This window comes from Odontesthes bonariensis, chromosome 7, assembly GCF_027942865.1.
Source record: "Odontesthes bonariensis isolate fOdoBon6 chromosome 7, fOdoBon6.hap1, whole genome shotgun sequence".
Classification (NCBI taxonomy): domain Eukaryota; kingdom Metazoa; phylum Chordata; class Actinopteri; order Atheriniformes; family Atherinopsidae; genus Odontesthes; species Odontesthes bonariensis.
In genome coordinates, this window is record NC_134512.1 from 40,319,530 (window position 1) to 40,332,350 (window position 12,821).

At 49.8% G+C, this 12,821-nt stretch overlaps 1 protein-coding gene across 1 annotated transcript; it reads left to right on the forward strand.

Moving 5' to 3' along the window:
* Nucleotides 1-2,931: 2,931 nt before the first annotated feature.
* Nucleotides 2,932-12,755, forward strand: LOC142384841 (BTB/POZ domain-containing protein kctd15-like). Its single transcript, XM_075471153.1, has 5 exons — nt 2,932-3,044; nt 5,569-5,744; nt 8,105-8,249; nt 8,859-9,161; nt 12,436-12,755. Exons 1-5 carry the CDS (start codon nt 3,018-3,020, stop codon nt 12,595-12,597), a joined length of 813 nt encoding a protein of 270 aa, XP_075327268.1. The 5' UTR covers nt 2,932-3,017; the 3' UTR covers nt 12,598-12,755.
* Nucleotides 12,756-12,821: the final 66 nt, after the last annotated feature.

A 12,821-nucleotide genomic window follows, 5' to 3' on the forward strand; every position in this document is an offset into this window, starting at 1 on the left:
TGTTATCTGTTAGCTGTTATCTGTTAGCTCTTATCTGTTATCTCTTATCTGTTAGCTGTTATCTGTTAGCTCTTATCTGTTAGCTGTTATCTGTTAGCTCTTATCTGTTAGTTGTTGTCTGTTCTGTTGTCTGTTAGCTGTTAGCTGATTTCTGTTAGCTGTTATCTGTTAGCTGTTAGCTCTTATCTGTTAGCTCTTATCTGTTAGCTGTTATCTGTTGGCTGTTATCTGTTGGCTGTTATCTGTTAGCTCTTATCTGTTATCTCTTATCTGTTATCTGTTATCTGTTAGCTCTTATCTGTTAGCTGTTATCTGTTAGCTCTTATCTGTTAGCTGTTATCTGTTAGCTCTTATCTGTTAGTTGTTGTCTGTTCTGTTGTCTGTTAGCTGTTAGCTGATTTCTGTTAGCTGTTATCTGTTAGCTGTTAGCTCTTATCTGTTAGCTCTTATCTGTTAGCTGTTATCTGTTAGCTCTTATCTGTTAGCTGTTAGCTCTTATCTGTTAGCTGTTATCTGTTAGCTCTTATCTGTTAGCTGTTATCTGTTAGCTCTTATCTGTTAGTTGTTGTCTGTTCTGTTGTCTGTTAGCTGTTAGCTGATTTCTGTTAGCTGTTATCTGATATCTGTCAGCTGTTAGCTCTTATCTGTTAGCTCTTATCTGTTATCTCTTATCTGTTAGCTGTTATCTGTTAGCTGTTAGCTCTTATCTGTTAGCTGTTAGCTGTTAGCTCTTATCTGTTAGCTGTTAGTTGTTGTCTGTTCTGTTGTCTGTTAGCTGTTAGCTGATTTCTGTTAGCTGTTATCTGATATCTGTTAGCTGTTATCTGTTAGCTGATGTCTGACAGGGCGTCCGTCATCCTCTCGTCTCTTCACCACCCGACCTCGTTATCCTCGTTATCCTCGTTAACCTCGTTATCCTCGTTAACCTCGTTATCCTGCAGCGAGTTTAGCAGATATTTAAACCTTTAAATTGGTGACACAGTTCCTCTGACTCGGTGTCTTTAATTAGGAGGAAGCTGCAGCTTTCTCAGACGGCCCCGAGGCGTCCACTGACGGCGAGCAGACCCTCAGACGTCCTGCGAACGCCACTGATCGGGTTCAGGGTGACGCACGCCGCTGTGCCACTGACCTCGATCGGTTTCCCATCAGCCCCCCTGAGCCTGCTCCGTGCAGCAGGGGATTGTGGGAACTTTTCTTTGTTTAAAGCAGCAGTTCAACATTTGCTTCGGTTCTCGGCCCGGCGGCTCCGTTCTGGGTGGAGTTGGGTACCTGGTCCAGGAAGGTGGGCGTGTCCTACAAGATTCTGTTTTGTTTTTTTTTCACTTTATTTATTGGTTCTCATAATTTAGAATGATACATAAGACATACAGAAATATAAGAACACATAAAACATATTAATTAAAGAAATGAAGACAAAATAAAGGTGTGTGAGAGAACATTCATGTGGTTTTCAGTAATGATGAATGACAATAGATACATGACATATCAAAACGTTATACCTGTGCGAGCAGGTATGTAATAAAAGGTCGCCATAACCTGCTGAAATTATTATTAGGACGTCGTAGTGCCAGTCTAATCTTCTCTAGCTTCAAGAGTTGTAGCGTATCTCTAACACACCTCAGACGCCCTGATATATGCTCCCAGGAACAGGAAGAAGGAGTTTCACACCTCAGACGCCCTGATATATGCTCCCAGGAACAGGAAGAAGGAGTTTCACACCTCAGACGCCCTGATATATGCTCCCAGGAACAGGAAGAAGGAGTTTTACACCTCAGACGCCCTGATATATGCTCCCAGGAACAGGAAGAAGGAGTTTACACCTCAGACGCCCTGATATATGCTCCCAGGAACAGGAAGAAGGAGTTTTACACCTCAGACGCCCTGATATATGCTCCCAGGAACAGGAAGAAGGAGTTTTACACCTCAGACGCCCCGATATATGCTCCCAGGAACAGGAAGAAGGAGTTTTACACCTCAGACGCCCTGATATATGCTCCCAGGAACAGGAAGAAGGAGTTTTACACCTCAGACGCCCTGATATATGCTCCCAGGAACAGGAAGAAGGAGTTTTACACCTCAGACGCCTCAGCAGCCGGTTCCGGGGCCTCAGCAGCCCGTTGCGGGGCCTCAGCAGCCGGTTCCGGGGCCTCAGCAGCCCGTTGCGGGGCCTCAGCAGCCGGTTCCGGGGCCTCAGCAGCCGGTTCCGGGGCCTCAGCAGCCCGTTGCGGGGCCTCAGCAGCCGGTTCCGGGGCCTCAGCAGCCGGTTCCGGGGCCTCAGCAGCCCGTTGCGGGGCCTCAGCAGCCGGTTCCGGGGCCTCAGCAGCCCGTTGCGGGGCCTCAGCAGCCCGTTGCGGGGCCTCAGCAGCCCGTTGCGGGACCTCAGCAGCCCGTTGCGGGGGCTCAGCAGCCGGTTCCGGGGCCTCAGCAGCCCGTTGCGGGGCCTCAGCAGCCCGTTCCGGGGCCTCAGCAGCCGGTTCCGGGGCCTCAGCAGCCCGCTGCGGGGCCTCAGCAGCCCGTTCCGGGACCTCAGCAGCGGACTTCAGCCCGCAGAGGATCAGAGGGAAGCGGCTCTGCAGCCTCGGGGCTTCTCCTCCATCTTCCAGCGCGCAATAATTGAAATGGCGCATTGTGCCGCGGGCTGCTGGGGCTGCATGCATGACGCCAGACGTCATCCTGCCCAGAGCCAGAGGGGTGTTTGATGGGTTGAATGTGCAGACACCGTGTTCCCGGCTCATGGACGGAAGTCTCCGCTCAGGAATCAGCAAACAGAGGCGCTGAGAGGCGGAGGATCCGCTTCTGTCCGCGGCTGAACCGCCGGCTCACCGCCCTCTCTATAGCCTAATCCTGGCCCCGGGGGTCTGAGGGCCCCGGGCCTCCCTCCTCTCTCAGCCCTCCTCTTTATTCTTTATTCCGTGGCAGAGACGCGCACTGGCTCACTCGGCTCCCCCTCTCCGCGCAGACCGCCGGCCCGTGAGGTGCGCAGCAGCCCGGCTCCGGAGCCGCAGACCCCGCTCTCCATGTCCTCCGTGTCGGTGTCCTCTCAGGTGAGATCAGAGCACGTGCTGCAACTTTACCACCGAAACTCCATTTTTGATGCACAGCCTGTGAGTTTCCGTGAGCTCCGAGGCTCCGAGCGTGTAGCCAGATTCCGTTTGAAAAACATCGGTTTGTAACTGACGCCAGAATGAGAGAAAAAGATGGAAACGACACAATTAAACTTTATATGTTCAGGTAATATCAGGACGTGGGCTAAAAATCGGCATGAACAACTGTTCCGAAAAAGGACGTTTTTCAACCGAAATTGAACTTTTTCTGGTGACTCACCCTTTTCTGACCTGTTCAACCTCCGGATCGATATTCCGCTGTGAGTGGTGGAAATACAAGATTATTAAAGTGATTAATTATTTAGAAATCTCAAACCGAATTAATTAAAGGCCTCAAACTTAAATCAGGTTAAGGCACGTTGGACCTGCCTCGTGTCTTTGAATGATAAAGAAAGAGCTTAAATGTTGAGATTTTCTAAGGGAGTCTGGAGTGTGGCTCGGCGCCTTCTGGGACCTGGTTTCTTTCAGAAAGTGGTTCTTCTCCAGATGTTTCCTTCAGTTAAGATTTATAAGAATGTGACCCCACATGCGTGCATGTTTGTGCACGCGTCTGGTCCATAGGTCGCACGTAGACACAGAGAATCAGCTGGTTTTCCAGGTTCATGAGAAAGGCAACGGGATGCAAACAAGGCAATTTTATTTATAGGGCAATTCAAAGTGCTTTACAGCTACATAAAATCACAAGAAGGCAATAAAACCATTAAAAATAAATAAAAAAAACAGTAATTTTAATTTTTTTTTTTAAATTTAAATTTAAAATTTAAATTAAAAACACATCCCGGAGACACGTCTGCAGAACCCGGAACATCTGGAACATTTCCGGTACCAGCAGCACAGAGGATGCTGTTTCCTGACATTTTAACGCACCAGTCTCCAAAGCAGCTTTGTGCACGCGCGTGCACGTGAGGAGCGGCAGGGGGCCGCTTAGGCCCGGGGGGCCGCAGCCTCCTGTTCACCTCTCAGGCTTCAGAGATCAGGGGGGGATTAACCCAGAGCCCCCCCAGGACATCACGTGTTCCATCAGCGTCTCTGCCTGCCCCCCCCGATGTGCTGCTGATGCCCTCAGTTACCCCCAGCTGCCTCTGACCTCCTCAGGTCCTGCTCCCTGTGAGTCTTTGAGCTGCTTTAACGCTGATTCTGTGGCTCTGAAATCAGGATTTTATTAGAGCAGAGCGACCGTCTGGGAACGCTTTCAGGGAGCCGACTCAAAGTCTCAATGTCAAATCAAATTTATTTGTATAGCACATTTCATGTACAAACAGTTCAAAGTGCTTTACATAAAATAAAAGCATTACAGCAGAGAGTGGAAGAAGCATTAAAATACATAAAAGAATATAAAGAGAAATAAATAAAATCATTTAAATGAATTTAAAACCAGCAACAGTCCAGATAAGTTCAAAGATACCGTGCAGATTTCATGCATAGACACATGAGAACAGAAATGTTTTTAACCTGGATTTAAAAATGTCTCAATGAGCTGATTTTCAGTCAGTTTCTGACCAGAGAACCAGAAAAACCTGTGAGTGAGAGCAGCTTTATGGGGAGTTCAGCTGGATTAATGAACACTTCAGAGTTTTTCCTGAAAGATGCAGAAAGATGGAAGTTTGGAGCCTGAACAGAGCAGCTGTTCCCATGCAGGAGGGATCCAAACCGGCTGGATCCTCTGGGGCTGCTGGTCCGCTTTCTGTCAGTCTGACGTGTTTACATGTTTAACCCTTAACGCCTATTGTCGCATATATGCTACAAACCGTTTGACTCAATCAACCAGCTGAGATAGCACTTGTTTCTAGTGGGACCGCAAAGAGACGGACTTATTTCCTGTTGCAGATTTATATAAATAAATATGTAAAAAAAAAAAGGGTGAATAAAAAACGTTGTTTTTTCACTGTTATATTACTGTGTTGTTGTTATCTTATTATTGACCATTATGCCTATTATTATTAAGCAACATACCAAATTTTCTATTTATTTTTTGTGCAAAAGTGAAATGAATGATCTAAGCATTATTTACCATCTACTTAAAGGCTAAAACACACACAAAACATTTGTTTATATACAGCTATATAAATTCAGGCGTTAAGGGGTTAAAGGTCCGGTTCTGATGAGAATAAAAACTTTGTTTGGGTTTTTTCTGCTTTATGTCCTGACTTTTGGTTTCTTGGGTTCTGTTTTCCTGTTTGTGTTCTCAGTATTCTGGAGTTCTGGCTCTGAATCAGGATTTATTCTGTCTGCATCAGTCTGGTTCTGCCTCAGTTCTGATCTAAGTTCAGTTTCTCAGACTCTGGTTTCTGTTGTGAGAGTTTGGGTTCTGTTCAGAGCTTTGTTCGGTGTTTTATTTTGAAAGTCAGCTTCCTGTTTCTCCTCTTTTAGTTCTTCAGTCGCTGTTTTAATCTAAAGCTCCCTTTGAACAGGAAGCGGATGTTTTTATCTGTCTGACCTCACCTGTGCTTACCTGTGGTTACAGGAGGGGCGGAGCCTGTCCAGGATGTCCCTGAGCCGCTCGCCGGTGTCGCCCATGGCCGCCCAGGGCATCCCGTCCCCCGCCCAGCTCACCAAGGCCAACGCGCCCGTCCACATCGACGTGGGGGGCCACATGTACACCAGCAGCCTGGCCACGCTCACCAAGTTCCCCGAGTCCAGGTGAGTGGCAGCAGACAGGTGCGTCAGGTGGGCGGAGCATCAGAGTAAAGGTCCAGGTGCGTCAAGTGGGCGGAGCCGCGTCAGGTGGGCGGAGCTTCAGAGTAAAGGTCCAGGTGCGTCAAGTGGGCGGAGCCGCGTCAGGTGGGCGGAGCTTCAGAGTAAAGGTCCAGGTGCGTCAGGTGGGCGGAGCTTCAGAGTAAAGGTCCAGGTGCGTCAAGTGGGCGGAGCCGCGTCAGGTGGGCGGAGCTTCAGAGTAAAGGTCCAGGTGCGTCAGGTGGGCGGAGCTTCAGAGTAAAGGTCCAGGTGCGTCAGGTGGGCGGAGCTTCAGAGTAAAGGGCCAGGTGCATCAGGTGGGCGGAGCTTCAGAGTAAAGCTCCAGGTGCGTCAGGTGGGCGGAGCTTCAGAGTAAAGGTCCTGGTGCGTCAGGTGGGCGGAGCTTCAGAGTAAAGGTCCAGGTGCGTCAGGTGGGCGGAGCTTCAGAGTAAAGGGCCGACTCTGAAGGGAACAAACTCTGCTGCCGTTTCCCTTTTTAACAACAGTTCCTGTTGTTTCCATCACCGGGTTCAGTTTTCAGGGTTCAGCTGCGGTGCTGATGCCACATTCAGTAATAAGTCTGTTAGCCTTGTAGCACCCAAGCATATGAGTAATCATTGAAAAAAATCCTTTAGGCTCTTCTTGCATCTTTTTGGGTGGAATAAACCAATATTTGATCATTTTAGGCCATGTTGCATATTTGCAACTGTGGGCTTTCCTGATTAATTTTGTTCACAAAACCAAGTCATTCTCTGCAGATCGTTTGGCAAAAAAGGTTTTAGTGAAAGTTCACCAGTAACTGCTGCTACCACAATAAAATGTATATAATAAACCTTTATTGAACATTCTTAATATAAAGTGCGGAACGCACCCATCATAAACTTTCCATTCAACAACAAATCAAACAGATTTCACAGATCTTTGTTGTGAACAAGTGAAGCACATATAAAATGCAAAAAATGTCATGTTAATAAAAAAATGCAAAAAAATAATGATAATAATACAATTTGGAGAGCTGAGCTCCCATTAGCGCTGTGAAAGGTGGACAAAGCAGAGCACACCAAAGCAGAGCAGACCAAAGCAGAGCAGACCAAAGCAGAGCAGACCAAAGCAGAGCACACCAAAGCAGAGCAGACCAAAGCAGAGCACACCAAAGCAGAGCACACCAAAGCAGAGCACACCAAAGCAGAGCAGACCAAAGCAGAGCACACCAAAGCAAAGCAGACCAAAGCAGAGCAGACCAAAGCAGAGCACACCAAAGCAGAGCAGACCAAAGCAGAGCACACCAAAGCAGAGCACACCAAAGCAGAGCACACCAAAGCAGAGCAGACCAAAGCAGAGCACACCAAAGCAAAGCAGACCAAAGCAGAGCAGACCAAAGCAGAGCACACCAAAGCAGAGCACACCAAAGCAGAGCACACCAAAGCAGAGCAGACCAAAGCAAAGCAGACCAAAGCAGAGCAGACCAAAGCAGAGCAGACCCAAAGCAGAGCAGACCAAAGCAAAGCAGACCAAAGCAGAGCACACCAAAGCAAAGCAGACCAAAGCAGAGCACACCAAAGCAAAGCAGACCAAAGCAGAGCAGACCAAAGCAGAGCAGACCAAAGCAGAGCACACCAAAGCAAAGCAGACCAAAGCAGAGCACACCAAAGCAGAGCAGACCAAAGCAGAGCAGACCAAAGCAAAGCAGACCAAAGCAGAGCACACCAAAGCAAAGCAGACCAAAGCAGAGCAGACCAAAGCAGAGCACACCCAAAGCAGAGCACACCAAAGCAGAGCAGACCAAAGCAGAGCAGACCAAAGCAGAGCACACCAAAGCAGAGCACACCAAAGCAGAGCACACCAAAGCAGAGCAGACCAAAGCAGAGCACACCAAAGCAGAGCACACCAAAGCAGAGCACACCAAAGCAGAGCACACCAAAGCAGAGCACACCAAAGCAGAGCAGAAGGAACTGGAACAGAGCCGGTGGTCTGCAGAGTGTAACTCACTGAGCCAAGAAAATGATGCTGTGACAGCTGTCGGCACATCAATGTAATGTAAACAAATATTACTGTAAATAATGTATGTAAATTTAAAAAATCAAATAATGTAATGTAAATAAAAATGCAATGTAAATAAATAAAAAGCTTGTTGCATATCTGCAACTGTGGGTGCTGCAAGGTTAAACTTACGTCATCCCCCTGAAATGCTGCTCCAAACGAGTCCAAACACAGAACCGTTATGAGCTCAGTAGACCCACAGAGACGTTTTTACACTCTGCATGAAGTGATGCTGCTGGCCGTGCACGTTCATTTATGTGTGTGTGTGTGTGTGCGTGCGTGTGCAGGATCGGGCGCCTGTTCAGTGGCGCTGAGCCCATCGTGCTGGACAGCCTGAAGCAGCATTACTTCATCGATAGAGACGGAGACATCTTCCGCTACATCCTCAGCTTCCTGCGCACCTGCAGACTGCTGCTGCCCGAAGACTTCCAGGTACCTGCTCACATGATCAGCTGCACACGGGTCACATGATCACATGATCACATCTAAATGTTGGGTATGCATCATGAGGTTACTACTCATACTCAAACTACCCAAGATGCAACGTAACGTGACCTTGCCATTTGAACGGTCAAATTCCGTTAACGGGACGAGAGCAGTCAAAACGGCAAAACAGGAAGTGCGTTAGCTCACTGCGGCTAGCTTTAGTAGCGCCGAATTCGTGGGAACAAAATTGTAAACAGCCGGTATTTTGTCAGGTTTTCAACACGTTGAGGATCTAAACGACTACTTTCTCTCCTGAAAATGTTTCAAATGTTGCTAAAGTTTACAGAGTTTAGAGCTTAAGGGAAATCAGCTTCAGGCCGGCTGATTTCGGCTCGGGCAGGAGCGCAATGCATTGTGGGTAAACGCTCTGCAAACTGTCTGATTGATGAGTTTGCCGTTTTCAAGTATGTAGTATGCAGTTTCGAACACAGCCGAAGTGTCATCAGGTGATACAGGAAGTGTCATCAGGTGTGACAGCTGAAGCTGATTGGAGGGTTTTAAAGGCCCCGCCCACATGGCAGAGTGTAATGTGACCCCTCTCTGCCCCTCCCCCAGGACTTCCCCCAGCTGCACGAGGAGGCGCGGTACTACCAGCTGACCCCGATGGTCCGGGAGCTGGAGCGCTGGCAGGCGGAGCGCGAGGCCCAGCGGGCGGCGCCCTGCGAATGCCTGGTGGTGCGCGTCACGCCCGACCTGGGCGAGAGGATCGCCCTGAGCGGCGAGAAGGTTCTGATCGAGGAGGTCTTCCCCGAGACCGGAGACGTGATGTGCAACTCTGTGAACGCCGGCTGGAACCAGGACCCGACCCACGTCATCCGCTTCCCGCTCAACGGCTACTGCCGGCTGAACTCTGTGCAGGTGAGCTCGCTCTTAAAGGGCCGGAACACGCAGGCGAGCTCGCTCTTAAAGGGCCGGAACACGCAGGCGAGCTCGCTCTTAAAGGGCCGGAACACCCAGGCGAGCTGGCTCTTAAAGGGCCGGAACACCCAGGCGAGCTGGCTCTTAAAGGGCCGGAACACCCAGGCGAGCTGGCTCTTAAAGGGCCGGAACACCCAGGCGAGCTGGCTCTTAAAGGGCCGGAACACCCAGGCGAGCTGGCTCTTAAAGCAGGCATGCAAACTTGCCACCTTTCGGCGAAATTCGCCGTTTTGAAATCAAAATGGGTCATTCTTCTGAATCGCGTAGATCCGAGGAGAAAAAAAAATGGGGGGGGGGGGGGGGGGGGGGGGGGGTGAGCATGTCAACTAGCGAGTGGAACTGTGAACCTCAAAACTACACTAGACCTATGTGACAACAAATGACTGACAAGAGTGGCGTGTGAGAGAACCACTATCACCAATCAGAAGTGAGGAGGGCGAACCCCTATTCACACCCCCCCCCCCCCCCCCGGACCACCCCCCTGCTACAATTTGACTGATGTCCTGAAATAGTCTTCATAACGAATTGTGTCGTTAGATCAATTAATGTGCTTTTAATAGTGTCTTTAATACAAGTGTCAGCTAAATGTCTTGATAACAGACTTGAAATAGTCTACAATTCCTCGATATTTCACCGCCTCACAGAACGCTGTTTGTGTTAGTGCTACTCGAGGTAACTGTAGAGTGGCTAACTAGCGCCTTCCACACAAGTTCAGGGCTTTGCTAATACTTTTAGCCAACGTCAATGGAGACCTTAATTGTCGCCGGACTTGGCTTTTTAACGAGGTATGCCCCTTCATAATACCCTCCGATAATCACGGAAAGGGAACATTTTGCCCATTTGAGGAGGTCGTTTCATTCGTCGTGAGTTTATCAATGCAGAGTCCGGAGAGCTCTGCCACAGGTCGTATTTGAGAGTGCGACCCCCATCCCCTCGCTGTTCGCCCACACCCCCGTTGATGATGACAGCCTACAGGTGCACTCGTGTTCATCCAGTATGATGCACCATCAATCGAAGTTAAAAGGGGGCACAATGTAGGATTACGTAGTGCTCGTGGCATGCATGTCTCAAAACTTACACTGTCATGAAAAAATGCCGTTTAACTAAGCTTGCCGCGAGAATGTTTTTCATGTTAGAGTGCCAGCTGTCGATACAAATTTGTCTCTGGCGGTACGTCAAGTGAATTGCTGATATAAGTTTTTCCCGTGGAGCTCGTTTGGCTCGGCATGCCAAACGTTCACTTTCGTGGTTTAATGACAGCGGACCGTGAAAGTGGTCGGGAGAGTCATCGTTCAGGCTATTACTAAGCATAGGCTGTCTTGGGGCAGTAATTAATTAAACGTTTAATCCTACATACTTGTAGTATCCCTTTAAGGACCATGGGACTAAATTTTTCGTTAAATTTAATGTAATTAAATGTATGATACTACAGTTAAATGCTTTTGAAGACCTGTGATGTTATATATCAAACACATAATAGTACAGTAAATGCAATTGATAGGCCTACTGTACCTATAAATTCATCTTTTATGCTGCACAGCTGTTCTCTACTTAATGCAAATGGGACATACTGTATATTTTATAATATATATTTTGTATAATTTACAACTTAATGCGTCTCATGTTTCCGCTTTTCCGCGCGTGCCGTGTGTCCGTGTACCCTTCTCACCTTTTTCACCCCTGACCAGTTTGCATGCCTGTAAAGGGCCGGAACACCCAGGCGAGCTGGCTCTTAAAGGGCCGGAACACCCAGCTGAGCTCGCTCTTAAAGGGCCGGAACACGCAGGTGAGCTCGCTCTTAAAGGGCCGGAACACCCAGGTGAGCTGGCTCTTAAAGGGCCGGAACACCCAGGTGAGCTCGCTCTTAAAGGGCTGGAACACGCAGGTGAGCTCGCTCTTAAAGGGCCGGAACACCCAGGCGAGCTCGCTCTTAAAGGGCCGGAACACCCAGGCGAGCTGGCTCTTAAAGGGCCGGAACACCCAGGCGAGCTCGCTCTTAAAGGGCCGGAACACCCAGCTGAGCTCGCTCTTAAAGGGCCGGAACACGCAGGTTAGCTCGCTCTTAAAGGGCCGGAACACGCAGGTGAGCTCGCTCTTAAAGGGCCGGAACACCCAGCTGAGCTCGCTCTTAAAGGGCCGGAACACGCAGGTGAGCTCGCTCTTAAAGGGCCGGAACACCCAGGCGAGCTCGCTCTTAAAGGGCCGGAACACGCAGGTGAGCTCGCTCTTAAAGGGCCGGAACACGCAGGTTAGCTCGCTCTTAAAGGGCCGGAACACGCAGGTTAGCTCGCTCTTAAAGGGCCGGAACACGCAGGTTAGCTCGCTCTTAAAGGGCCGGAACACCCAGGTTAGCTCGCTCTTAAAGGGCCGGAACACGCAGGTGAGCTGGCTCTTAAAGGGCCGGAACACCCAGGTGAGCTCGCTCTTAAAGGGCCGGAACACCCAGCTGAGCTCGCTCTTAAAGGGCCGGAACACCCAGGTGAGCTCGCTCTTAAAGGGCCGGAACACCCAGGTTAGCTCGCTCTTAAAGGGCCAGAACACCCAGCTGAGCTCGCTCTTAAAGGGCCGGAACACCCAGGTGAGCTCGCTCTTAAAGGGCCGGAACACCCAGGTGAGCTCGCTCTTAAAGGGCCGGAACACGCAGGTGAGCTCACTCTTAAAGGGCCGGAACACCCAGGTTAGCTCGCTCTTAAAGGGCCAGAACACCCAGGTGAGCTCGCTCTTAAAGGGCCGGAACACCCAGCTGAGCTCGCTCTTAAAGGGCCGGAACACCCAGGTGAGCTCGCTCTTAAAGGGCCGGAACACCCAGCTGAGCTCGCTCTTAAAGGGCCGGAACACGCAGGTTAGCTCGCTCTTAAAGGGCCGGAACACGCAGGTGAGCTCGCTCTTAAAGGGCCGGAACACCCAGCGGGTGCTGCTGCTTAAATATTTCAGTGTAATTTGTTCCACAGATTTGAGGTAATGCAGCTTAATCAGGAACGGTTTGCTGTGACCTTTGACCTTTTGTGACAGATTTAAGGCAGAACGTTTGACCAGCTCACAGGAAGTTGGACTTTTACAGTTTAAGTTTGAAGTTTTTTGGGGGATTTTCCACATTTTGTCCTGGTTGGCGTTGCGGTGAGGTCACAGTCTCACTCTGGATGTCTTGGGTTCTATCGGAACTCCTCGTTTTATATCTCGCCAACCTTACCTGGCTCTCCGTGTGTCCCTGCAGGTCCTGGAGCGCCTCTTCCAGAAGGGCTTCGGCGTCAGGGCGTCCTGCGGCGGCGGCGTCGACTCCTCGCAGTTCAGCGAGTACGTCCTGTGTCGCGACGTGCGACGCAGCCGCTCCGTCACCGGCACCCCGATCCGGATCAAGCAGGAGCCTCTGGACTGACGCCGGCGGCGGCAGAACCGGCCGTGTGACCTCAGAGCGCCGCCGGGCCCGCGGACGCCTTTTCTACCTGGACTTAACTTAACTCTTTTTATAACATTCTGTCGTCTCCGTGTCCCTGATGTGTTTGTACAGACGTGTTGATTAAAAACCTGAAATCTCTGAAAACCGCTGTCATGAGGAGGCTGCACGCCATGTGCTGCCATGGCAACACGCCGGAACACCAG